The sequence below is a fragment of the Gambusia affinis genome, linkage group LG02, assembly GCF_019740435.1.
Source record: "Gambusia affinis linkage group LG02, SWU_Gaff_1.0, whole genome shotgun sequence".
Taxonomy (NCBI): domain Eukaryota; kingdom Metazoa; phylum Chordata; class Actinopteri; order Cyprinodontiformes; family Poeciliidae; genus Gambusia; species Gambusia affinis.
In genome coordinates this window covers 33270226-33295034 of record NC_057869.1, presented here as the reverse complement: position 1 = coordinate 33295034, position 24809 = coordinate 33270226, and the positions used below count along the sequence as shown (strand labels likewise).

General features: G+C 38.1%; 1 protein-coding gene and 2 long non-coding RNA genes across 9 annotated transcripts in view; 2 read left to right on the top strand and 1 right to left on the bottom strand.

Annotated features, from left to right (window-relative positions):
* Nucleotides 1-286: 286 nt before the first annotated feature.
* Nucleotides 287-6512, top strand: LOC122844899. Its single transcript, XR_006372953.1, has 5 exons — nt 287-434; nt 4309-4382; nt 4961-5062; nt 5141-5260; nt 6014-6512. It is a non-coding gene; the product is annotated as an uncharacterized LOC122844899 (long non-coding RNA).
* A 5101-nt stretch (nt 6513-11613) lies between these two features.
* Nucleotides 11614-24809, top strand: part of efl1 (elongation factor like GTPase 1) — a 34994-nt gene continuing 21798 nt past the window's right edge. For 4 of the 6 annotated variants that reach the window (XM_044144326.1, XM_044144316.1, XM_044144306.1 and 1 more), the window contains exons 1-11: nt 11614-11838; nt 12112-12211; nt 13918-13985; nt 14078-14162; nt 16775-16908; nt 16990-17127; nt 17208-17422; nt 18776-18899; nt 19327-19406; nt 23041-23177; nt 23304-23426. In XM_044144326.1, coding sequence (XP_044000261.1) covers nt 12121-12211; nt 13918-13985; nt 14078-14162; nt 16775-16908; nt 16990-17127; nt 17208-17422; nt 18776-18899; nt 19327-19406; nt 23041-23177; nt 23304-23426 — 1195 coding nt within the window. In that variant the 5' untranslated portion in view covers nt 11614-11838; nt 12112-12120. Of the gene's footprint in view, nt 11920-12111; nt 12212-13917; nt 13986-14077; nt 14163-16774; nt 16909-16989; nt 17128-17207; nt 17423-18775; nt 18900-19326; nt 19407-23040; nt 23178-23303; nt 23427-24809 lie in introns of all 6 variants that reach the window. The other 2 variants (XM_044144290.1, XM_044144335.1) reach the window with 2 other exon arrangements.
* Nucleotides 16811-19095, bottom strand: LOC122846999. 2 transcript variants are annotated; one of them, XR_006373305.1, is made up of 3 exons: nt 18994-19095; nt 17107-17509; nt 16811-16947 (listed from the first exon to the last, which is right to left on the bottom strand). It is a non-coding gene; the product is annotated as an uncharacterized LOC122846999 (long non-coding RNA). The 2 variants fall into 2 exon arrangements; XR_006373306.1 differs by having other exon boundaries at nt 17107-17433.

The following is a 24809-nucleotide window of genomic DNA, read 5'->3' as shown; positions in this document are numbered from 1 at the left end:
CAGATAATTTCATGGTTGAACTCGATTGTACAAAAATCATGAATAATGTTTGATAAACTGGTTTAGTATGTGGAAGTTATTTCATTCAACAATTTCAAACTGAAGTTCCACTGTTTTCATATGTTTGTGTTTATAATGTCTTAATTTTACAAACATTTTTTTTGTTTAAAGTGGGCTAGTTGTTCTCTAATCCTGTAAGGACTGTGTATAAACTGTGCATGGGAACAAGGTAGTAGCTTTGCTTACTTTTTCTCTTTCTTGCTGGGTTGTTTCCTCGCAGGTGACCATTCATCGAGTGACCTCACCGTTGGTCTTGAGAGGCAGCTGGAGCGTTTTGAGCAGCAAGTAAAGATTTTAAAGGAAGTGCTCTCAGCCAATGGGAGTTCAGAGAGGGTGGAGCTGCTGAGGCACTTGTTCTGTTCCTCCTTGATAAGGTGAGAAAATACTGATTTATACTGAAAATACTGGCTAATTGTTAGACCTTGTATGTGTGGCAAGCTCTCACTAGTCCAGCCCCTCAAAGCTCTTTCGTACGCGACACGTTTCTTCTAAAAAAAAGAAAAAAGAGGTCTTGAATCCGACGGTCATCTCTAAGTCTTTACTGAACTTTTAGAAGAAAATAAAAATGACAAACAGATTCAAAATAAATAGAAAGTGACGGTCAAAAGACTGTGTTACTCTCAAGGTGCCAGACTTCTACAATGAGCAAGTACTTTCTTATTTCCTAAGTCAAATCAATTTTTATTAGTATAGCACATTTCAGCAGCAAGGCATTTCAAAGTGCTTTACATAAAATCAAACACAAAAACACAATGCAACATAGAATCAACAATCAAAACAGAACATCAAGTTGGATTCCGTCAATAAATTTGTAATTGATTACGTTTCAAATACAACTCTAAACTAGTGGGTTTTTAGTTGAGATTTAAAGGAAGTCAGTGTTTCAGCTGTTTTACAGTTTTCTGGAAGTTTGTTCCAGATTTGTGGTGCATAGATGCTGAATGCTGCTTCTCCTCGTTTGGTTCCGGTTCTGGGGATGCAGAGCCGAACCAGAAGACCTGAGAGGTTCTGGAAGGTTGATACAACAGCAGATCTTTAATGTATTGTGGTGCTAAACCATTCAGTGATTTATAAACTAACAACAATATTTTAAAGTCTATTCTTTGAGCTACAGGGAGCCAGTGGAGAGACTTTAAAACTGGTGTTATGTGCTCTATCTTCCTGGTTTTAGTGAGAACCAATTAGTCAATATCCAATCAAAAGGCAGCACGACATAAGCTTAACCACAATACAATTACAGATGCTTATCTTTTTCAAATAGCAGAGTAAAAAATTAAACTTACCTAAACACAAAATAAGATTTTGTATTAAGCTCCAAAAATGTATATATGGCTCCTACAGACCTGTTGAATCAGAACATCTTAAACAGAACCTGTCTGACAACATGCTTAAATAAATGTAGGAATACATCATGCCTCAATGAAAGGAAATGAAGAACAGCTGACAAAACAACATTGTGTGGTGTGAGATTTTCAGTCTGAAAAAGGAAAGTCATTTCTATGCCTTCTGGACCATCAAGTCATTGTCTACAATTGGATAACAGATGTAATCAGCCCCGTTGGTAGCTAGATAGTTCATTAGCTAGCTAGCGAGTGACGACTTATTACAGGTGGTCTCAGAACAACCGGAACATCTAAAGCACTGCAAGTCTCAGTCACAGTGGGAGATTTAACAAGAAACAAACTGGATAAAAATGGCTCCTCTGGGAAAGTTCCAGGGCCAAAACCATGATTGAGCCCCTCTCCACACACCCTTTTCCCCCAAAACACAAGACCCTGTCTCAGGCTTCTAAAAAATAATCATCTTTATGAGCCCTCACCCCCAAAATTCAGAAAACTATTCTGTGGATTGATCAGAGAAAATCTAAACTTTCTGAAAGTTTTGGTCTCTCAAAAGTGCCTCTAGAAAAATCAAAATGAGGGATCTATTTAAAGTCTGGATGTGAATCTAATTAATGCCCCAAAACTCTGCATAGAAGGTGGTGTGACTTTCTTCCACATTGATTTAAAAAACTTACGGACAGTTATCACAAATGTTTGATGGATGTTGTTGCAGCCAAGTATTGCTCAACCAGCTACCAGGTACTGGAGGCAATTACTTTCTGCACTGGGCTAAGCTAGTTAGATCTTTATATGGAACAACCATTTGTTAACTGCGCTTTGTATTTATTATTCACTTTATGTTTGTCTCATATAAAATATTTTTTCTTGAAATGAAACATTCAAGTGTTGAGAAAAAAAAAAGTAAAAGCACAAGTATTTTAGGAGATGATTATTTTTTCTCAGCGCTATATTTTTCATGGTCAGGTAAAGGTTATTTTGCATTACAACGCTTTTATTTTAGATCTTTTTACAATTTATACTAGGAAGAACTAATGCATCTTTGTTCCTTCTTTCAGCATGTTGGCTTTTTCCTGAATTTAAAAGATCCTTTTCAATTCGACTATTGTAGTGACTTCTGCTTCTCTAATCCTGTCATGACTGTCACAGTTTTCAGTTTGGCCTTTCATGGGATTGTTTTGTATGCAAGAAGATAAGTTGGGAGCTCTTGACTCTGCTCAGAGGCTGTAGTCAGCCTCCATAATCAGAAGCTGCTGGAATCCTGCAGCTTAAGTCATGAGATCTTCTGAGTTAGCAGCCAGGACTTTGGTTAGTTACTCTGCATGTGATTTATGTTGTCAGCCATGTTGTACTATCTGCCTGCGTCCTCGCTCAGACTCTGACAAAAACCTCCCCCCCATTCAGCTGTAATTACTGGATCTATTTTATGTTTTGCCACTTAATTTGTCCACTTTTCTCAAGATTTTAAATAACCCTTCTAGCAAAAAGTTGAATGAAAAATAACTATTAATCCAGATCACTTTAAAATATGTTTAGACACCTTCTGCTGTGCAGTTTCATAGTACAACTTGCAATTTTCTACTCTTTTTGCTCCTGTCTTTCATTCTGTCGTGGAACTGACTCATCTCCGGTTCTGCAGGTGGGAACAGAGACTGATCTGAACGTTCTGGATGAACGCAAAAGTAAATCAGCCATAGAAGAACACGAGAGGCCTGCTTTCCGTTTGCATTTCTCTCTGGGTGGATTTTTCACGTCTGGCCTGTCGGTTCACATTTTTTGGGAATACTTTGTGAAGGTCTTCTGTGGGTGGATGTTTTTTGTGGGGGTTTTTTAATTGTCTTGTGTAGGAATGCATGAGAATTCCTCCAAAGTTCCTGTTTGTCATTCTTCCATTTCTGTCACTACTTCTGGATCATTACTCATCACACAGCAGTAAAAAGAAAAAACAAATACGATAAATAAGGCAAAACATGCATCAACATTTTCTTTGTGGACCATAATTAAACTTTAGTCAAACCACTGAAAAAAGCACAGCCTCCTTTGGACCACACATCACAGGAGAAACAGCAATTAACCTTTAAACAGGACAGAGGAAGTTGAGCTTCTTTGCATAAATGTAAATTTTTTACAGTTCTATACAATCACAGTTGATTTTTTTTTTTCATTTGACCATGACATATTCATCCAAGAGTAATGTCACAGTTTTTAATCATTTGAAATATTCAGACACGACTTTCGTATCCACTGTTTAATCTTTAAGTGGAAAGCCGATGCATTGACTCAAAGATGTTTTGTCTGTTGCCTCTCATGCTTTGGTTTATTTTCTGTCCCACAATGCAGAGTACTTAATCCCAAACTCTAGTTTTCCTCAACTTTATTTCAACTCTGACTTTCTTTCCAAACTGAGATTGACTTGTCTTTTTAAGACCCTTCAGGTCTCAGCTGCTGTCACCTGGAGCAGCGTTAGAGATAAATATGTAAGCGTGTCGCTGCCTGAAGGTTTTTCCATCCTTGGTTAAGAAATATGTTTCTTATAATTTGTAGTTTTCAGGCAGGGACTGTTTGAGGCATGACTTTTATTCTCTCTTCTTGTCTGATAAAGTGATGATACATGCCCCCCCACCCCCGCTACCTAAAAAAGGGAGAATCACCATAGAAACCAGGCTCTCTAACATTACTTGGCAGTATATTCATTCTTACATAAATTTATCATTACATAAGTTACATTTTTTGTGGAATAAACAAAAGGAAGTTGATTTTGGACTTTCAGAGTTGCTGCATTGGCACCCTTCAAATTTCTATCTGAAATGTTCCTGCTTGGAGTTTTTTTCTTTTCCCACACCACGTCACATGGTGTAGTTTTATCATGTGATGTTGCTGAAAATAAACATCTTGTTGTGTTTTGCAGAGCTGCAGACCAAACATGAACAGCAGGAAAGTGATCTTACAAAAATATTTCAGGCAGAGGAAGAGATCCTTAAGGTAACTCTTAATATAAAAGGCATAAAGCCTCTCTGATATTGAGGTCTTGGTAAAGCTAAATGTCCGAATATGAGACAAAATAGTGTATCATACTGATAATGCAGTATCAGTAATTTTCAAAGATTAAATAAAATCATGAGGCTTTTAAATTGAAATTAATCTATCTTAAGTATGAATTCTTATTTGTTTTGTAAGTGAATGTCAACTCTGGAAAATAAGATTGACATGGAACATTGTTTTTTATTTTCTCATTAATAAAATTTTTTTAATTATTAAAGGAATAAAATAAAAAAGGGAAGGCCAAGATTTTGAATCAGTCAGGAATGCGGTTGGTATTCTGTATAAGATCACCACTAAGAATAGCTCAACAGTGGAAACCTTGATTCACATATGAATATGAACTAATTCATCATAATTTTTAGGGAGATTTGTTGTGACTGAATTATAACACCCACCTGGCCAGCTAAAGTAGCAGGACAGCAAATTGTTTCTGAAGATGACTGTGTATTATTACATAAAATCTTGTCTATTTTTACTAACTTTCTCTACTTGTGTTTGTAATTGTGCTCTACCTGAAGGCCAAACTTCAGCAATTAGCGGCTGAGCTGCAAGCCTACAACGATTTGAAGACGAGAGTCGAAGATTCAACCTTAAAAAAGAATTTGCAAAGAAATATTCAGGTAGTTTTGAAAACGGCTTCAGAAAATAAAGTACAAAATTTTGAAGTTTTTACATAAAAATTCTTCAACATTGTTCAGGAACATGGGAGCCCAGGTGCATACTGGGAGGCTGAGCAGGAGTCTTTGCTATTTGGGATTGAGATGAAGGGTGAGCGTGTGCAGGAGCAAAGCAGGAAGCTGGAGCGGATGGATGAACTGGTAGGTTCAAAGATTTATAAAACTGTAACTACTTCAATCTGGAGAGACTCAGACAGAGAAAATGAACAGCGATTAAAAAGGTTTATTGACAGACATGAATTTAAAGTTCTTTGGCGCTCGGGCCCCGGCTGTGGTCATCAAGCTGTGAATTGCAATAAGCTCGGATGAGCATTCCCGATGTAGGATAGGAATGTCATCCCCCCGGGACCCGACCCTGGTGGTGGAGGTCGGAGAAGGATGCGAGCTTGAGGATCCGGGCGAGGGAAGGTGGAGGGGTGGAGGAGGGTTGAGCGCGGTTGGGATGCGGAAGACGCCATGGATGGAGGTCCTTTTCAGCTGGGCCTTGGAAGGCGATTGGACGTGACGTGGCTTGGTCCAGCGTTTTGTCTCATCAGTTAATAGAATTCAACTTTATTGTCATTGCACTGTCACAAGTACAAGCAACGAAATAATCACGGTTTCATATTGGTAACCTTAATTTTTGTTGTGTCTGTCTTAACATAACATTTATGTATTAAATATATTTTCTTATTAGTTTTGTGTAACATTTTGAGGACACACATTTTGGATTTTCTTTAGTAATACTTGTAAAGAATTTATAACAGATGAGTTTCAATTTTTCTAATAAAAAATAGTGAAGTTAATAATCTTATCAAGGAGAAGTTTATCAAAATAGGCTTTGTGCAAAAATGATCAGAAATCAACCAAACATTTTTTAAAACGCTTGTTAATTTTCCTTCATCTGTTTTCTAGGCAGTTTTCAAAGGAGCAGCAGGACCTGAAGGTGGCCCTAGAGAGACAGATGGCAGTAAACTAGAATCTTTCTCAGGAAAAAGAGCAGCTGATGTTCAAACTGTAAGACAGAGATTCGTGTCCAGGGATTCACCTGCCCCCCATGATGGAGGAGATGGACCCCTGATGATCCTGATCACACACAAGTCTCAAAGCGTGACTCTGAATTATCTGACCTGGTTTACTGCTCGGGTCGTGAGACTCAGACTGAGCTGACAAACATCTGGGATCCGGTTTAAAGTCTTTGGAGCAGCACCGCAACAGATCAGGGCAGGATGTTAAAAATGGGACACAATTGGTCCGTCTGGCTGAATCTCTATGCAGTGTGCTGTCACACAAACTAGTAGATTTGAGACTGTGAGCACATTCTGCTTAGAGCTGTACAGCTCTTTTTTTCTTGTTTTTTTTTTTTTACGGAATAAGTGCTGTTATTTACAGATTTATTTCACAGTAATCACTTGGAGGCTGAAGCATCTATTGACTCTTTATGTAAATGTATTGGTCCATCTTCTGGGCTTGGTAATAAAGTGCCTTGTTTGTCAACGTACAGACTTCCTGCTTCAGTTTCTCACCGGTGGACATGCCTCTCGTCTGCAGAGCTCAGTGACAGTTTTGAAGGAATCTGTTGCTGCATAAATTTGTTGGATAGCTTTTTGTTCATGTTAGAAAAAGTTAGTTCAGGATTTTGGTTGTAAAAGAGTAACAGATTTCCTTAACTCAGGCATGGCAAATAGTTGATGGTCATAAAATATAAGCAATCAGCTGTTGACCCACTGCGGATCTGCCATGTTGGATTCAGTTTTTGGACTATAATCTGTGCCTTCATGCCATGCTGAAAGGTTTGATTCAGTGAATTGAATAACTGTACTTTTTTAGCTTCTTTATTTTTTTCCCCCCCTGCAAAGCTATCCTTACTCTCCAACATCACATGAAACCAATTTCTGACCTGACCTATTTCACAAATATTCTTATTTTTTTGTTATTTTACTGGATGTTTAAATTTGTTGCATTTCTATTGAAAACATTTTACATGACTTTGGATAGCAAGTTGCAACATTTAGTGCTTCACATTGATCAATATTTTTCCTTACTAGTTTCATTGAACCATTTTAAGTTATGCTAATGTGCTAGCTGTACTACTGCTTATGGATGGTTATGTGGAGTTTTGAATGTAATACATGCTAATATTACACAGCAGCAGTTTGTTTCAGAGCTGAGGTCGGTAACGTTCTGCTTGACTATTTACCAGTTTACTCAATTAATTATATTTAGTAAGATAGCACATCAGCTTAATGTTAGCTTGCTAGATACTTTTTTTTTTTTTATTTAGGTTTTTATTTAATGTATATTATTAGCATGTTTACTTGAATTTCAACAGCTGACAAACAAAAACACATGGTGCAATCTCTCACCCTCCTCCCTCAGAAAACTGATTGTGGAAACTTCACAACTTATTCTGTAGCTCTCTACTGTTCCCCAAAATCACCAAATCATATCTCTATTGCTTGTGCACCTTTCAATTACCTCACTTTTCTTCTTCTATCAAATTTTATTTATGCTTAGATATAGAGCCCCGTACAGGCCACTGCTATTTGGAATGACCTGCTGTTGCTTACTGTCCTCATGGAAGGTGCACGTGACTAATGAACACAGCCTACGTGACTGTGTAGGACGCAAAACAATATTTCTGTAATAATAAATAAGTAAATGACTTTTCTCATTGAATATGAGAAGCTAACTTCTGAATTTAACAGCCAAATAAAAAAAAAAAAAAAAAAAAAAAGCAAAACATGACGAAACACTCAGAATATGCTTATATATTCTGAGTGTTTACATGTATGTAATCCATACATGTATGCCAATTCAAGCCAGTTTCTAAAACAGTTTTAACTTTTTAGTTATATTCTGATTCACTGAGATGCTCCTTCACAGAAATGCAGCTGAACAGCTTGAACTGAAAAACCCATTTAAAATAAGCTTAAGTCAGCAGGATGTTGGCCAAATGTCCACTGAAGTGTTTGTGTTCTGGCAGCTATGGGTCAAAGCCTCTGCTGTCATGTTACAGTTTTCCCATGACACCACACAGACACCTGGAAACACTTGAAGAGCAGACAAAGTGCGGCTTAGATGAGAGAAACAAGTTGAAATCCTCACAGTTCTCCCATTCAGTTCATCTAATTAGATTTTTAGTGTTAAGTTTTACTTCATTTATTTTGTTTTGTTTCAATCAGGATCAGAACTACATTTTCTAGCATGTCATGTTAGAACAGCAACAAGCAGATTTAGATTCAAGTCTTAAATGTTTTTCTGTGTGTGCTAAATGTGAAACATAAAGCCTCCCAGGGCCGTGCAGAGACCTTTGGAGGGGCAGGGGCTCAAATTTAAAAAGGGGCACATTGAACAAAAACACTGTACAACAACATATCAACAACCCATATTAATCAACAATCTAACTGGATCCTACTACATCATTGCCATCACATGGGGAAATCCAAAGTAAATATAATCTAAAATTTCCCCAACAGGTATAAAGTTTCTGTTTCTGCTGCTGACAGTCCTGGAGGGCTGAGTTGATCTGAGACTGTAGCTGTTAAACAGACCAGAGGAGAGAAAGTCTCTGGTTATAAAGTTATGAAATAAGCTAATTTGCTGCCATTTTACTAATTAAGCCCCCATGATATCTATTTAACTTCTAGAACAACCTGGATGCAGAGTGATTTATAGATCTAAAGAGCTCAAAGGGGTTAACTCTATATAATAGTTTGATGTTAGCACCTTTGAGACCTAGAATTATAAGACTGGAATATCAAGACAAAGAAAACTCAGTAGCTGCTGGTAGGGGCCATTTAGGGGCCTCCAAACATTCAGGGGCCTCCAGACACTCAGGGGCCCCTAGAAATGGTTTAATTGTAACACAGACCATAGATCTAAACCTGTAGCATTATTTATAGAGAATGAAAATGTTATTATATTTTATTTAATGCATTCAGCTGAGAAAAATAAGTAGTACATTTAGGATTTAATTAGGAAGTTTACTTTGTAAAAGTTTAAAGTATTATCTTGATAGTTTGATTGTTGTTACCATGGCTACAATATGATGTAATCTTTGTCTTTCAATTAGGTTTGTTCACAAATACATCATAGCAAATAACCAATAATCAGTGATTGATTTTAAACTCTGCCAATAAACCTGGTCTCCCTCTCACAGATTCACCTTATCAATATTTAAACATGTTAGTGATGCTGAGGTTCTTAATAGGACGGTTCCGGAGGGAGGGGGGGTTCTGTCTAAGCCCCCATATTACCTTGGGCCGGCCCTGCATGAACAGCCGCTGCGATGCGCATCTACCTGGAATCTACCTGGAATCCCCCGGTGGCCCCTGTCAGTCCCCCGATGCTTTAGAGACATTTTGATTCATTTCATTGTGGCGTGTTTGGCTTTTTGCTGCGGTTCTAATAAGCCAGGGTTAGGGTTAATCTAAAATTACACATGACTAACCCTAACATCAGGGTTGCTCTTTTTCCCAACATGGATTTAAAATTTCCCAAGTTGGATGATCAAAGTTATTGCCTTGTAAATTTAACCAATAATTCATTTCTAGTTTTGTTCTTCTTAAGTCTAACAGCATTTCTCCCATTTCTATTTCTATTGCTGCTGTAGATGTGGTTTTAAATGCTCCATAATCTTAATGCCTGATGTTGGATAATGTCTAATTTAACCAGATGTGTTTTAGCTGCTGAATTGTACACTATACAACCAAAGTCCATGTTAGATCTTATCATTCCTGTGTAAATCTGTTTTAGTGATTTCTATCTGCTCCCCAGTCACTGCCAGCCAAGCATCTCAAAATATTTAAAATTTTCTTGCATTTATTAACAACGTTTTGAATATGTATTCCATTTTAGTTTTCCATCAAACCATAGTCCTAAAAAATTTATACTCTTTACTTGCTCTAATTCTTGATTATATAATTTCCATTTTATTTCCTTGTTTATTTTTTCCTGAATAAAATAATTACTTTTGCTTTTTCAACTGAAAACTTAAATCCCCATGGCAACGCCCATTTCTCTATTTCAATAATAACCTCTTGTAATTTCTTTACAATGAAACCTACATCTTCCCTCTTTTCCAAACAGCTCCATCATTTGCAAAAAGTGAATATCCCATTTGTTTTCCAATATCTTTAAATACATCATTTATCATAATTGAGAACAATAACATACTTATAATACTCCCCTGTGGAGTTCCATTTTCTACTTTATATTTTCCTGAGATCACTTTACCAATTCTAACTTGTATTTTTCTATTTGTTAAAAAAATATTTCATCCATTTAAATATTTTCCCTTTAATGCCCATTTAATAATTAATTTAATAATTCCTCAACCAGCATCATATCATATGCTTTTTCTATATCAATAAATATTGCCACTACTCTTTATTTTCTTGTGCTCTTCTAATTTCATGCTTTAGACAGAGCGTAAGATCATAATACTTCTCCCTTTTCAAAAACCACTTTGATATTTTGACATATATCCTTTAATATTTAAATTATATACTAGTCTATTATTAATCATTTTTTCCATTTACATAGATTTGATGTAAAAGCTATTGGTCTGTAGTTTTCTGGGTTTGAATTGTCTTTTCCTGGTTTAGCTATTGGTACTATAATTGATTCCTTCCAGTTCATCTGTAATTCCAAATTTCTATTATATAATTGGAATGGTATATCTTTCAATTTTTCACTGAGTTGTCCTATCATTCTATACCAAATTTGATCTTTACCTGGTGCTGTATTTTTTATGCTCTTAAGTGCATAATTCAATTCGTTTTTTGTAAACTCAACATTCAACAAATTATTTGTTTTTTTCAACACTCTAATAACTCTTTCTATTTAATTTTTGTCTTTTCTCTTCCTTTTCTGCCCTCTTCACTAATCTTATTTCAACTGTGAGTTTTAATAAATGTTGTTGCCAATATTTCAACTTTATCTACATCTTTTATTATATTTCTATTATCTATTTTTAATATGATATTCAAACACTCTCTTTATGCCATTCATTCTTTTATTTTCCAAATTTTTTCTATTTTTGTTTATTTCCCTATTGTGCTACATAAACTGGATTACCGTATGTTTAAATACCTTAAATGCTTTATTTCTTAAGTTTATTGGTTTTTTACATTCATCTGTCCACCATAGTACCCTTTTCTTATAATTTTTACACCATGGTTTCTTTATAGTTATCTGCTGCTTCTGTGATTATCTTACAAATTTTTAAATTTGCCTCATTTATATCCATTCTCATATCTACTTTTGCTAAGTTTATTTGACTCAAGTATTTAAATTTAATCCAGTCTGCCTTGTTAAAATTCAGTTTTTTATTGATTTTTATATTCTTATTATTTAAATTTAATCCTACTCTTATTGTTCACACTTTCTAGTTTTTCTTTGTATTTGTAAATAAAGATGCTTTCTAATAAAGCAACAACAACAAAAAAAGGTCCTTTCCCGCCCCTTACTGCTTGCTGCAGGGAGGTGTAACTTCTTGTATTCGCCAATGCATTCCAGGCAGATTATTCGTTCTTGACTCGGTGTTTTTGTATTATTCTGAAACTGAATAAATCTGACAATATGTTTTACACGAACTAATAAATTCGGCAACAACGTATTGCAAGAGCTTTATTTAGCTACAATGTATTTTGATCAGGCAATACGTTAACCACCTTGACGTTTAGCAACCAGTTAATCTAAAATCCAGTGAATCACGAACACCGCATGCTTCTTCCGTGAGTTTCTAATGTTTTTATGGTGTCACTCTTACTATGTTTAAGCGAATCTAGTACCCCAGGAGACGATGACCGTTTTAAGTGAGAACTTCAAATTTAAATTATTTAGATCTGTTGTTTCTTTCTATAAGAAGTTTGCAATATGCTAAACCAGTGTTAGCAGGTCCGAGACACTCTAGGTGTTAACTGTTCTGTTCACCTTCAGGAGATCTGACTCAATGTGTTAGTTAGACCCATTGTGCTGCTCAGTGACAGCCGTTGTGCTTTATCCAGGCGATCGCGATGGTAGTCACCGGCCTGGATAAGATCAAAACCTTGCAGCGAAACCCGGCTAACATCAGAAATCTGTGCATCCTGGCACATGTTGATCACGGTAAGTTCACAGCCTGTTTATGACAGCTTGTCATCAATCAATCAAGGTAAAACTAAGGGTTGTGCTTTACACAGTATAAACTCATCATTAAGGGTTTGAGCTGTCACTTGAGAAAGCATCGTGTGAAAAACAAAACAATTAAGTTTAGACAGAAAACTAAGGTGAACATTATCGACTGGCCCGAACAGTCCTTATGTGAATCCCATTGAAAATTCTTAAGGTACATGAAGACCAGAGTTCATGCCAGAAGACTGGAGGAACTTGGAAAATTGACCAAAGAAGAATGAGCTGGGATTTCTCAGCTCATTCCTCAGAGACGTTTTGCAAACTCCAATAAATGATTGCATCCTGGATCACAATTGACTATTGGCATCAGATGGGCTAATAATTTTGACTCTGGTTTTTAGTTTTTGTGAAAAAATTTGGTTTCTGTGTGCAAAGCAAATTAATGTAAGTATCCAAAATAATCTGTTTGGAAAAGCTGTATGTACATTTAACTCCATGGATGAATCTTAAAGCAATGTGATTTACAGTATCCGTGGGTTTTAAAATGAAGTTTGCTGCTCTGCTGTAAATAATTTTGCTGTATTTAAGATCAGAGGGAAACATTGACATTAAGATATTTTTTTCCTGTAAAATGTGGGAAGTCAACCTATTTCTGGTGGGAATTCCTAGTTTCTCACTTCAGATACCACTATGAGTTTTTAAAGATTTGCTTTGCTTCAACACAGAAGTGTTGTCAACAGAAAATCTGCATATAGGCATGCATAATTAATGTTTAACACACGTTTTTTAAATTCTGGAAATGTTTTTAAAGGAGATGAATTGATAGCTGCAGGACAGTGTGATCAGCATACAGTTTTAGATCATAGTGGTGTCCTCTGAGAAGCCCAGAGATGCTTCTCATGGCTCACTACCCAACATGTTTTAAGTGTTTCCTGCTGCTTCTTGTCCAGGTTCATTCAGAGACTTGTTTTTTCTTACTGGTACAAATGTACAATTCTTTCAGAGCATCTAAGATGCTAGAAGTCCAAGTTTGCTGGTTCAATCCCCATTCCACCTGCCTCGGTCATTGAGCCCTTGAGCAAGACACTTCACCCACCTTGCCTGTTTGTGGCAGTCAGAGGACCAGAAAGATGCTGATTTTATTTTCCAGCAGAACTTGGTACAGACCCACTCTGCCAAAGGCAGCATAAGCTGCTTCAATGATCATAGTGTGGAAGCTAGCTTGACATAAATTTCAGAATCTATGGATAATAATCCATGGACAATAGTCCAAAGGAAAATCAGACACCTGACCCAACAAGGCAGATGAACTGGAGGCAGTTAGTAAAGCAACCAGAACACATCAGTAGAACATGGAGCAGATTGCCTCCTTGCTATGCTTCATTGATGCAGCAAATCAATCAAAAGGAGCCCCAACCAAGCATTCAGTTCAAAGAAATGAGCATATTTTTCAGAATGCTGACATGTTTTTTAATAATTATTTTATTCTAATGTAATATTCAATGTTCAAAATGATATCAAATAAATTCTTAAAATATTTCAAATCTACTGTATATATTAGGAGCTATACTTTCTGAAATTAGTAGGTCATCTAGAATTTTTTCCAGATATTCTAATTTATTTTTGCTGTACCTGTACAGCTTACATTGGTTTAACAAACTGAATTGAAAAACTGTAAAATCCTGTGGTTATCTTGTCAGGTAAAACCACTCTGGCTGACTGTCTGGTGGCGAATAATGGGATCATATCAAGTCGACTGGCTGGGAAGGTAAGCTGGAGCAGTAGGAACCTGCTCCATCACACCAGTTATTGTTGCTTTCTGTGCCACTGAGCTCTGTGGTTGTTGTGCTGGTTTTCCAGCTGAGATATCTGGACAGCAGGGAGGATGAACAGGTTAGAGGAATCACCATGAAGTCCAGTGCCATCTCTCTACATTACAGCACAGGTACTGCAGCGCTTCACAGCACAGTTTCCTCAGTGGTGCAGTGTTTACCTTAAATGCCTCAGTAAGTCCCGCCTGTGTAATTTGAGGATACTCTGTGTTTTCTTATAAATTACTTTGTCTATTTTAGTGAGTTACCCGCACTCTCTATGGATGTTTTACCCTTTTTATTGCTTTTACAAATCAGTCATGACCAACATTTGTTTTTGACAAAAACAGTCCAAAAAAATCCCTTCAATGTGGAACTGATCTTAACCAAATAGTACCAATTAAATAAAATATGTAACTTAAAATAAATGATTTCATTGATTCATCATTATTCCTGACTACCATTACAGCATACTGAAAGACACTCCAACCAATCCGAGAAAAGGTTATTGAAAAGTATAAGTCAGGAGATGGATGCAAAGAAATCTCTAAGGCCCTGAACATCCCCTGGAGTTCACAGTTAACTTCATCATCAAGACATGGAAGGAATGTGATCCATATATCTGCCTAGATCTGACCGTCAACACTGGTGTTGGTCAAGTTACTTGTAAATAGTAATTAGTTACTAATTACTTCCCCAAGTAATATAGTTTACTGTTTACTTATTTTTTTTATTATTTTACTTAGTTACTTTTGTTTTGCAATTGTAATTCCATACTTGTTACTTGAAAAAAGGAATTGGATTACAGTAATGCGTTACTGCCCATCACTGGCTCTCTCAACCTGAATGACCATAAAGAAGGAGACTAGTCAGAGAGGACACCAGGTCACCATGACAACACTGAAGGAGTTACAATCTTCCACAACTGAAATGGAGAGACTCTGTAGTGTTGTTCTGGTTCTTCACCAGTTGAAGCTTTAAGGGAGAGAGGCATTGAGAAAAAAAACTCGGATCTGGACTCAACTAGAGCTTACCAAAAGGCATGAGGAAAGAGACTGCATGGTCAAGAGGAAGAAAGATCTGTGGTCCTTTTGGGCATCAGGTGAAGATGCCACGAACAATGCACATCACCTAAAACACACCATCCCCTTTATGAAACTTGTGTGGATGCCTCTCAGCAGCAGGTCCTGGAAGGTTTTTAAAAGTAGGAGGTCAAATGAAAGCAGCGAAATCCTGGAGGACAGTTTGTTTCTGTCTGCCTGAAAACTACAGATTCAGAGACGATGATTCAGTGTCCAGCTAAAACTGCACACGGATGGCTGAAGACAAGGTGGAGACTGTGGAGTGACCCAGTCAAAGTCCACACCTGTTTGCAGGAGATCTTCCCCTACGCCAACACAACAGAGCTGGAGCAGTTTAGCAAAAAGAATGGAGGAAAAGTGCAGCGTCTGTCCAGATGAGCCTGACTGAGGCTTGCTGGGATGGCAGTAAGAGGAGCAGATACTAAATATTGACTGGAATTTAATTCATTTCAAAAATCAAATCCTTTATTTTCCCTAAGGAAAGTTAAACAGGGCTATAACTCATATCATCCAAGTATCTTCAAAGTGTCATTGTAGATTTTGATGCTGTGGACAAGAAAGATGTCCAGTGGCAGTCAGTCCAAGAGATGTTGAAGTCAGGGATATGGTCTTTGATCATCATGATCGTCTGAACATCCTCCTCTGTCTCTGCTTCCATGAAGCCTCTTTTCCATTTTTCTGGGATTTAGGGTCAAAGTTCAGGTGTTATAGAAGGTTTTGAAATGCTAATCAGCTGCTCCAGATTTGTTGTGGTGGATGTGGTGGAAGGGGCTGCACAGTGGCGCAGTTGGTAGAGCTGTTGCCTTGCAGCAAGAAGGTCCTGGGTTCGATTCCCGGCCCGGGGTCTTTCTGCATGGAGTTTGCATGTTCTCCCTGTGCATGGTGGGTTCTCTCCAGGTTCTCCAGCTTCCTCCCACAGTCCAAAAACATGACTGTCAGGTTAATTGATTTCTCTAAATTCTCCCTAGGTGTGAGTGTGTGTGTGAATGATTGTTTGTCTTGTAAGTCTTTGTGTTGCCCTGCGACAGACTGGCGACCTGTCCAGGGTGACCCCGCCTCTCACCCAGGACTCAGCTGGAGATAGACACCAGCCACCCTCCCGACCCCATTAGGGAAGACGGGTGTTCAGATAATGGATGGATGGATGGATGGATGGATGTGGTGGAACAGGAGATTTGCATCATGGATGAACAGTCAACAAATGTGTCGCAACTGTGTGGTGCTTTCATGTCAATATGGATCAGTCTCTTTGAGGAATGTTTCCAGTACCTCGTTGAATCTAGGCCAACAATGATTAAGGCCGTTCTGAAAGCAAAAGGGAGTCCAAGGTGTACCTAATGAAGTGGCCGGTGAGTGTATATTGGAAGTTCAAAGGTCATACTTTAAAGAACTTATAGCAACTTTAATGGAGATGATAAAAAGATCCAGAACTTTTTACTTCACTGACCAAACAAAAACTGCTGAAAGGTTTTAATTTCACATACTGAATAAAGACTTTCATGGCTGTGTTTTCAAAATCTAGCTTTGACAACATTCTGACATTCAGTTGTGGCAAGCAGCCACCAATGGGTCACGTTTAATCATTTTCCGTCAGCTGCTGATGAATATGGACAATATTCATCAAATGGGTTTCTAAATGGGTTTGGTGTCCCGTGTGTGCCCAGGCAACCAGGAGTACCTTCTAAATCTGATCGACTCTCCTGGTCATGTCGACTTCTCCTCTGAGGTTTCCACAGCGGTGCGGCTGTGTGATGGGGCCATTGTGGTTGTAGATGCTGTTGAGGGTGTGTGTCCACAGGTAAGCCTGTTCCACTCTTTGTGCACTAAACATTCCTGACTAAAGAGAATGTTGCAGTTAGTCAACATGTGTTGTGTTTAGACCCAGGTTGTCCTCCGACAGGCCTGGCTGGAGAACATCAGGCCTGTTCTGGTCATTAATAAGATGGACAGGCTCATTATGGAGCTGAAGCTCACCGCTCTGGAAGCATACACACACCTGCAGAAGATCCTGGAGCAGGTCAGAAACTTAAATCTTTAAGACCAGCCTTGTTCATTCGGTGGATGAAGACTATGTATTATCATCTTTGTTCTCTGTAGGTCAATGCTGTCACAGGGTCTCTTTTCACGTCTAAAGTGCTGGAAGAGCGAGCAGAGAAGTTGAAGGAGGAGGTGAACAGGGACAAGGACCCAAGTGGAGATCAGGTTTATGACTGGAGTGCTGGACTAGAGGATGCTGATGACTCTCACCTCTACTTTTCTCCTGACCAAGGAAATGTGGTGTTTGCCAGCGCCATAGATGGATGGGGCTTCAGGTCAGGTCATTCTGAAGCATAAAAATATTCAGTTCATTTTGTTTCCCTCAGTGTCCTGGGTACCCTGGTTAGAGATTTGCAAAGATCCTGCAAATAAATGTATATTTTATTGTAGCATAATTTTGGACCAAAATCTTTTATTTTCATGAAATCACATATAGCACAAGTATTTATCCAACACTTCTTAACAGCTAGAACTGGGAGGCTGAGTTCTCCTTGCATATAGTCTCTGTAGATCACATAAAGCAGGAGAGTCAAACTTATTCAGGGTCTCACCCAGAAAACTGGCTCAGCCCGGTGGTAGGACAGACATCCAGCCATTTGTTTTACTTACTTTTTTTGTTTTTTAAGTTGACAATACATTTTTTAAATATAGATAAATAATTATGTTATTGGAAGGGGGCAAGTAAAGCCTTATGGCCCAACAAGCTTATAATACACTGGGGGAAACCCTGATCAATTTCAATTTGGGTAACATCTAATTAATGCAGTGGTTCCTAAAGATTTTCTTCTGGGCCCCCCTATGAATTGCAATAAAATCCCCCCAAAAAAGACCAAAAAAAAAAAAATCAAATGGGCACACACATCGTTCAACCAGACATAAATCTATACACATATTTTGTTTTCAAACTCCTCTGAAGTTTATTTCACACTTCAGGTTGCAACAAAACAAACTACAAATCATCTTTACAGTGAAAAACTAACTGTGTAACTTTTTCTTTTATGTATACTGTAGAAGAGTGTTATTTGCTGTCAGTGTTATTTCAAACATATTTCTTTGTTTTATTTGTAACAATATTCAACTTTGCTATCATCATTACATTTTAAAAAAGCCTCTGTGCAAAATGGGATCAAAACATGAACAGCTCCCTGAGTGGTTTTTTTCTTTATTCCTGTACTGGCACTGCATCCCCACAAGGGGACGCGCCCCACACTTTGGGAACCACTGAGTTAATGAATGTCCTCAAAGAGACTTGTTATACTATGTATTGACAAAACTTGTTAGCAAAATTACAGTCACATAACGTTCTGCATTCGATGAGTATTTATGAAAATTAAGGAAACATGTAAAGTTTCTCTGTCTTCATGACCAACAGGCCACAGTTTCAGCAGATCCTAATCTCGGATCCTGATCCGAGATTAGGACTCTGTTGTGTTGAGGAACTCTTAATGTTTGATATGTTAAAGGAAATGTAAAAATCTAAAGTGCTGCTGGAATGTTCTATTTCAAAAATCTTGTTGTAGTTTAATGGTCAAACCTTTTTTCACTTTATTGTTTATCTTAATGAAATAAGGTAAAATGTTGATCAGATATCACTAATCCTGATGATGCCTATTGTTTGTGTTTTGCAGCATTCAGCATTTTGCCCACATGTACAGTCAGAAGATGGGGATCAGGATCGAGGTGCTGCTGAAAACCTTGTGGGGAGATTTCTATCTCAACACAAAAATTCAGAGAATCATGAAAGGCGCTCAGGTAGTGTAAATTCTTCAGTATGGTTTTTTATGTTCTTGCTACACTATTAATGCATTTTATTGTCAACATGGTTTTAAAATTAGTCAGAACTTACCTGAGTAATGAGCATTAGAAAATTCCAGCTTGAAGTCCTATTGATAAGTCATTGTTGTCCTAGATCAGGGGTGGGCACTCCTGCAGCTCTTAGAGTCTCCCTGGTCCAACACACCTGAATCCAGCAGCTGAATCACCTCCCAAGTGCAGTCAGGTTCTCCAGAGTCCTGCTAATGACCTCATTATTTGACTCAGGTGTGTTGAAATAGAGATACATCTAAACGTTGCAGGACACCGGCCCTCTAGGACCAGGAGTGCCCACCCCTGTCCTAGATCCTCAGTTTAGTTCTGCAATCTTTCTTCCAGTCAGACTTGCTCTTGTGTTTTTCTGCAGACCAAAGGAAAGAAGCCGTTGTTTGTGCAACTTGTGCTGGATAACATTTGGAGTTTGTATGATGCAGTCGTCATTAGAAGGTGAGTTAAATGCCAGATTCCAGCTGTTGGCAATGACACCATAGGAATTTTATCCAAAGAAATACAGTGAGGAAAATAAGTATTTGAACAACCTAAGTAGGTCTGTTACGATAACAAATTCTGCTGAGCGTATAATTGTCTCACAAACTATTGCGATAGACAATAATATTGTTTGAAGACCTTTTTACGTTGATTTAATGGAAATGACATAATAATACATGTGATTTCCTGCCAAAGATAGATACACTTTATTTTCAAAAGAACATTTAACACTGGAACTGATAAAATAAACTAAACAACAAAAAACAAAAATAAAATGGATTCTCAGTCTCCATTAACAAAAATGTACTTGAATAAAAACACCAAAGTGTAAATAAATACTGGATTCAACCAAAAGAGTTCAGATTATGAAGTCTGTAAACCATATTGCCCTTCAGTAATCATTAGATTTAAATAGAGAAGATGGAACATCGACTACCTGATGCAATAGTTCACACTACACGTTAGTTCACTCCTACATTTTATCCTTAAGACAATCTGAGAACGTTGATGTTCTAAGATTGTCTCTTGTGATCATCCTGTAGTGTGTTACCGTAGATCGTTGTGGCCACTTGATCTAAATCAGGAGTTTTTTCTGACTGGGAGCGTTAACGCAGCCAATCAGAAAGCACGGATTTTTTTAGTTTATTTTTTATTTTTTTCCCCTCCAGGGGGTCTTTTTGTGGACTCTAGTGTCCCTTGTATTAAAGTAGGCTGACAGGAAAGGGGGAAGGAGGGGAGGAAGACATGCAGCAAATATTGACGGTCCGGGAGTTGAACCCGCGAAAGCCGCTTCGAGGACTCAAAACCTCCAAACATGGGTTGCGCTAACTCCTACGCCACTACGGCACGCCCCTCCTCCGTGTTTTCTGAGGGGAAATTACAGAGGGGAATCCCAAACAGCTGACACGGCGCAACCCGAAGTCCAGCGAACATTGGAGATGATATGTGGAAACTACTTTAATGTTTATAAAACATTTGGTGTAAAGAATATAGAAATGATGAGGGGAGGAGTTGGAGCCAAATTGCTACCAGTTGATGAACCCGGTAACTTTTCAGCTGTTCTTCGTTAACGTGAAATAAATAGGTTCTAATGATTTTCATTCAGTCAGGACGTTACGCTGACACTAGAGACACATGCATTGCAGGTAGATTGTAGTAAAGCATTGATTAATGCCTGGTTTTAAAATGAGTTCACTGGACTTGTAGCCATTATTTTGTGCCCATTGTTGGACACCACACGGCCTGATGGAACCCGATGGAACCGTTATACCTAGGATTTCTGTCGGCTAATGTGTGATCTCTGAGGTTTTGAAAATGGGCCGATAATCGGCCGACAGCTCTAAGATGGTGTAGTGTGAACTGGACATTACACTGAGGAAATGAGGAAGGGAGGGTCAGTGGAGAGCAGCGGAGTTGAACCTTTTTTAATTCAGTGTCAACAGAAAAAGAAAAAGGCTGGAAGAGACGATAAAGCTGATGATTAAAATGACGTTGATCATTTTAATTTATCGTGCGATTAATTGATTTATTGTTTAGTGCAACAGGCCTAAACCTAAGTAATCAAATTCTCCCACTTTGAAATCATGGAGGGGTCTGAAATTTTCATCTTTGGTGCATGTCCACTGTGAGAGACATGAACTAGAAAAAATCCTGAAATCATAATGCATGATTTTTTTTTAAATAATTTATTTGTGTCACTTCTGTAAATAAGTATTTGAACACCTGCCAATCAGCAAAATTCTGGCCCTCAAAGACATGTTAGTCCTCCTCTAAAAGGTTCACCTCCACTCCACTTATTGCTCTAAACTAGAAGCACCTATTTGAGGTCGTAACTGAATAAAGACTCTTGTCCACCCCACACAATCAGTAAGACTCCAACTACTAACATGGGTAAGATCAAAGAGTTGTTGAAAGTCACCAGAGACAGCCCAGAATCCTGGCTGATCTAGAAAAGATCTGTGTGAAGGAATGGGCCAAAATGCCTGCTGCAGTGCAAACCTGGTGAAAAACTACAGGAAACGATTGACCTCTGTAATTGCAAACAAAGGCTACTGTACCAAATATTAACATTGATTTTCACAAGTGTTCGAAGACTTATTTGAACCAGGAACACACAAATAAATTATTTTAAAAATTAGGCATTGTGATTCCCAGATTCTTTTAGAGTATGTCATGTACCTAAAATGAAAATTTTAGACCCCTCCATCATTTCGAAGTGGGAAAATTTGTAAAGTCACAGGATGTTCAAATACTTATTTTCCTCACTGTAGGAAAATACAGTGAGGTCAGGTTTGTTTTAAAAAGCACGAGGCCAGAGACATGTCCACAGTGGACATGATTGCTGCCCCCGTTGCAGAACTGTAACTCAGGTAGAGTGAACCTCCAGCTTTATCAGTCAACATTAAGACAAAGAAAATGAGAAAAAAATATTTTTGAATGAGTCATACATCTGGCTTCAAAGTTCTTGTACTTGCGTATTGAGGTTTAAATGGCCAGGCTCTTGATTCTATTTGTCAGCTTTAGCTAAATTCTGAGCTGCTCGCGGCCTTCATCCCCAAACTCTGAATCTCTTGTTGTTCCACTTGTACGGCTGAGAACTAAAGGGGGCAGGGCTTTTCAGTCAGTTTGCCCCAAGCTGTGGCACTTGCATACTAGGTCCATAAAGTTATTTGCAGGTAACCACAGACAAGTTGATGAGAAAGCCCAAGGGTTTGAGGAGCACTAAACTGCTTTTGTACAAAATTAATGTGTTTCATACAAGCACACACAATTTGTGGAACATGCAGTAGACAAAATACTGTAATCTGCAGCACCTTTCCTGGGCTTTAGACCCAGAGCATCGAGCCATAACGGCACAATGCCACAACATGATGATGTGCTGGAATTATTAGGTTATCCTGCTGCTCAAAATTGGCATTGCCTGACCAAGGTATTTGTCATTATTTATTTATTTGTTTGTTTGTTTACTTTTTTCTTCTTGCCAGTATTTGACGAAAAACGTCTTGTGTCATTTTATCTATGTACCTTTCTTGCCACAGAAGTGTTGGACACATATTGCAATTGTGAAAAGCAGTCTAAAAGGTTTTTCACATCTATTGTTTTGGAAAAAGCTTGAGACATAAATTTTTGATTTAATCATTAAGCATGATATAAACCTTTTATATAGACGAACAAGTTGTACTTATACCATCTATCACTGTAGTATTCAGCTATTCATGAGGTTGGCCGCAGACAATTATTTGTCTTTTACATTTTTTTAGACTGAGTTTTGGAAATGGAATAAACTCTATTCCTCCCTATTAATGCTCTTGGTAAGACGTGTCTTAAGCGCATGTTCCCCACTGAGAGTGCTTTTTTTCCAATTACTTTTAACCAAAAGTAAAAGCAGCGCATTCTAAATGATAAATACCAACACTTTGTTGGAGGTGCAATTCCTCCAGGTAAGGGGCATATAGTTTGGGACAGATTGCTATTTTTAATATACCTGTTTTATTGAAATAGAAGAGTAGTCAAATAGGTCAGCTGAACCTTTTTGCCTCCAATGCTCCTGGATGGTATCATGTGAAAATGTCTTTTATGTTTGTGTGAGCAGAGATGAGCAGAAAGTGGAAAAGGTGATGACCTCACTTGGGATAAAGGTCATGACAAGGGACCTGCGTCACTCTGACCCAAAAGTTCTCCTCTTTGCTATCTGTAACCAGTGGTTACCGGTTTCCAAGGCTGTCCTCTGTATCCTCCTCTTTTGATCTCTGATCCTACCTCAAGTGTTCCCTGTTTATGTTAGTCTGCCTCACTGGAGCATTTCCAAAGTTGGGTGAACATTTTGATTTCAGTTTGCTTTAACAAAGACTCCAGCAATGGTGTGTGAGAAGCTTCCCAGTCCTTTAGAGATGACGGCAGAGAAAGTGGAGAAGCTGATGAGTGTTGGAAACCGTCGATTTGATTCACTGCCTGAAAGGACGCAAGAACTGAAGACAGGTACACGCACGCCCCCACAAACACACACACACACACACAGTTTAAGGCAGTGAAGCTTCTGCATTATATTCATCTCGTACTATAATGATCTTCTGATATTTTTTATGTGTGAAAATTTAATGAAAAAGAATACAAGAATTAACATTTTTTACATAAAAAATGGCAAGGTTACATTTATGAATAATTGGTTTCTAGAATGAGTACAACATATTAAAACAGCATTTACAAATAACCTGGCTTTTATAGAGAAAAAATGATTTTAAACACACGAGAAAAGGTAGGAACATTACTGAAAGCAATGCCACTCAAGGAAAGTTAAAAAAGTAGTCATCCAAAAATTAGGCCAGGTATCATGTTCCTTCCACTCCTAACTCGAACATTTAGAAATCTTTTTGTAACTAATGCTATCAGATTGTTTTGCAACAATATGTTTGCACAGCGTCTTTACTTTAACCCATCATGAGATGGTCCTTGTGTGACACCTTGATGACAACTCACCCCTGTACACGTCATCAGTTTTGACTGAACTAGTTCAAATTCAAGTGCACTGTGCCAAGAGCCAGAATGACTTTCTGATGACCAATAGATTTCAGCTGCTGTATTGACCAGGGTTTCCACATGGTAGTAAAAGGTAGGAAACTAAATTAGCTCAAATTAAGGCCAGTAGCAAAGGAAAACACAGAATTGGACTTATTAATACATTTTTCAAAAAATAATTTCATGACCCCTTCAAAATATTTAGAATTTCACATTGGTGCTGACTTTTTGTTTTAAGTTTGTTTAACTATAAAAAATTATAACTACTCCCAGGACCTGACCTGACGTTGATAGATTCGATTGGTTCAGCTGTCCGATCTGCTGTGCGCATGCGTAGCGATAGTCCCTACATCTTGGGAGCAGTGAGTCATTTTGCGCCTCACCATGAGAAAATATACGTTTTCATGACTTTGGCTGGCATGACAGAGAAGCGCTTCGTAAAGTATGCAGGGTAAATACATCAACATAACCTCGTGACTGTGATGAAACCAAACTGAGCGGAGCATCTACCGTTCATTAGCAGCGGATTCCTGCGCAGAGGAGCAGATCCCCATTTCGTTTTTTCGGGTGCGACACAAAGAGATGCAACTTCGAGCTCAGCTATGAGCACAAGTATTACCATCACATGTTAACAGTAAGCAGCATCACCAGCAACGCGACTGGTAACGCAGACAGGCAGCAGACCTTACTGACACTATTAACCTCAGAGCTGAGCCTCTCTGGTGCCTGAAGACCGCTGCTACTAACATAAGTTAAATAACATTACCAACTGAAACACAAACAGATGGCAGTGTGAACATGATCCAAAATAAAAATTCTACTACAGTTTTAGGAAAAGCAGTAAAA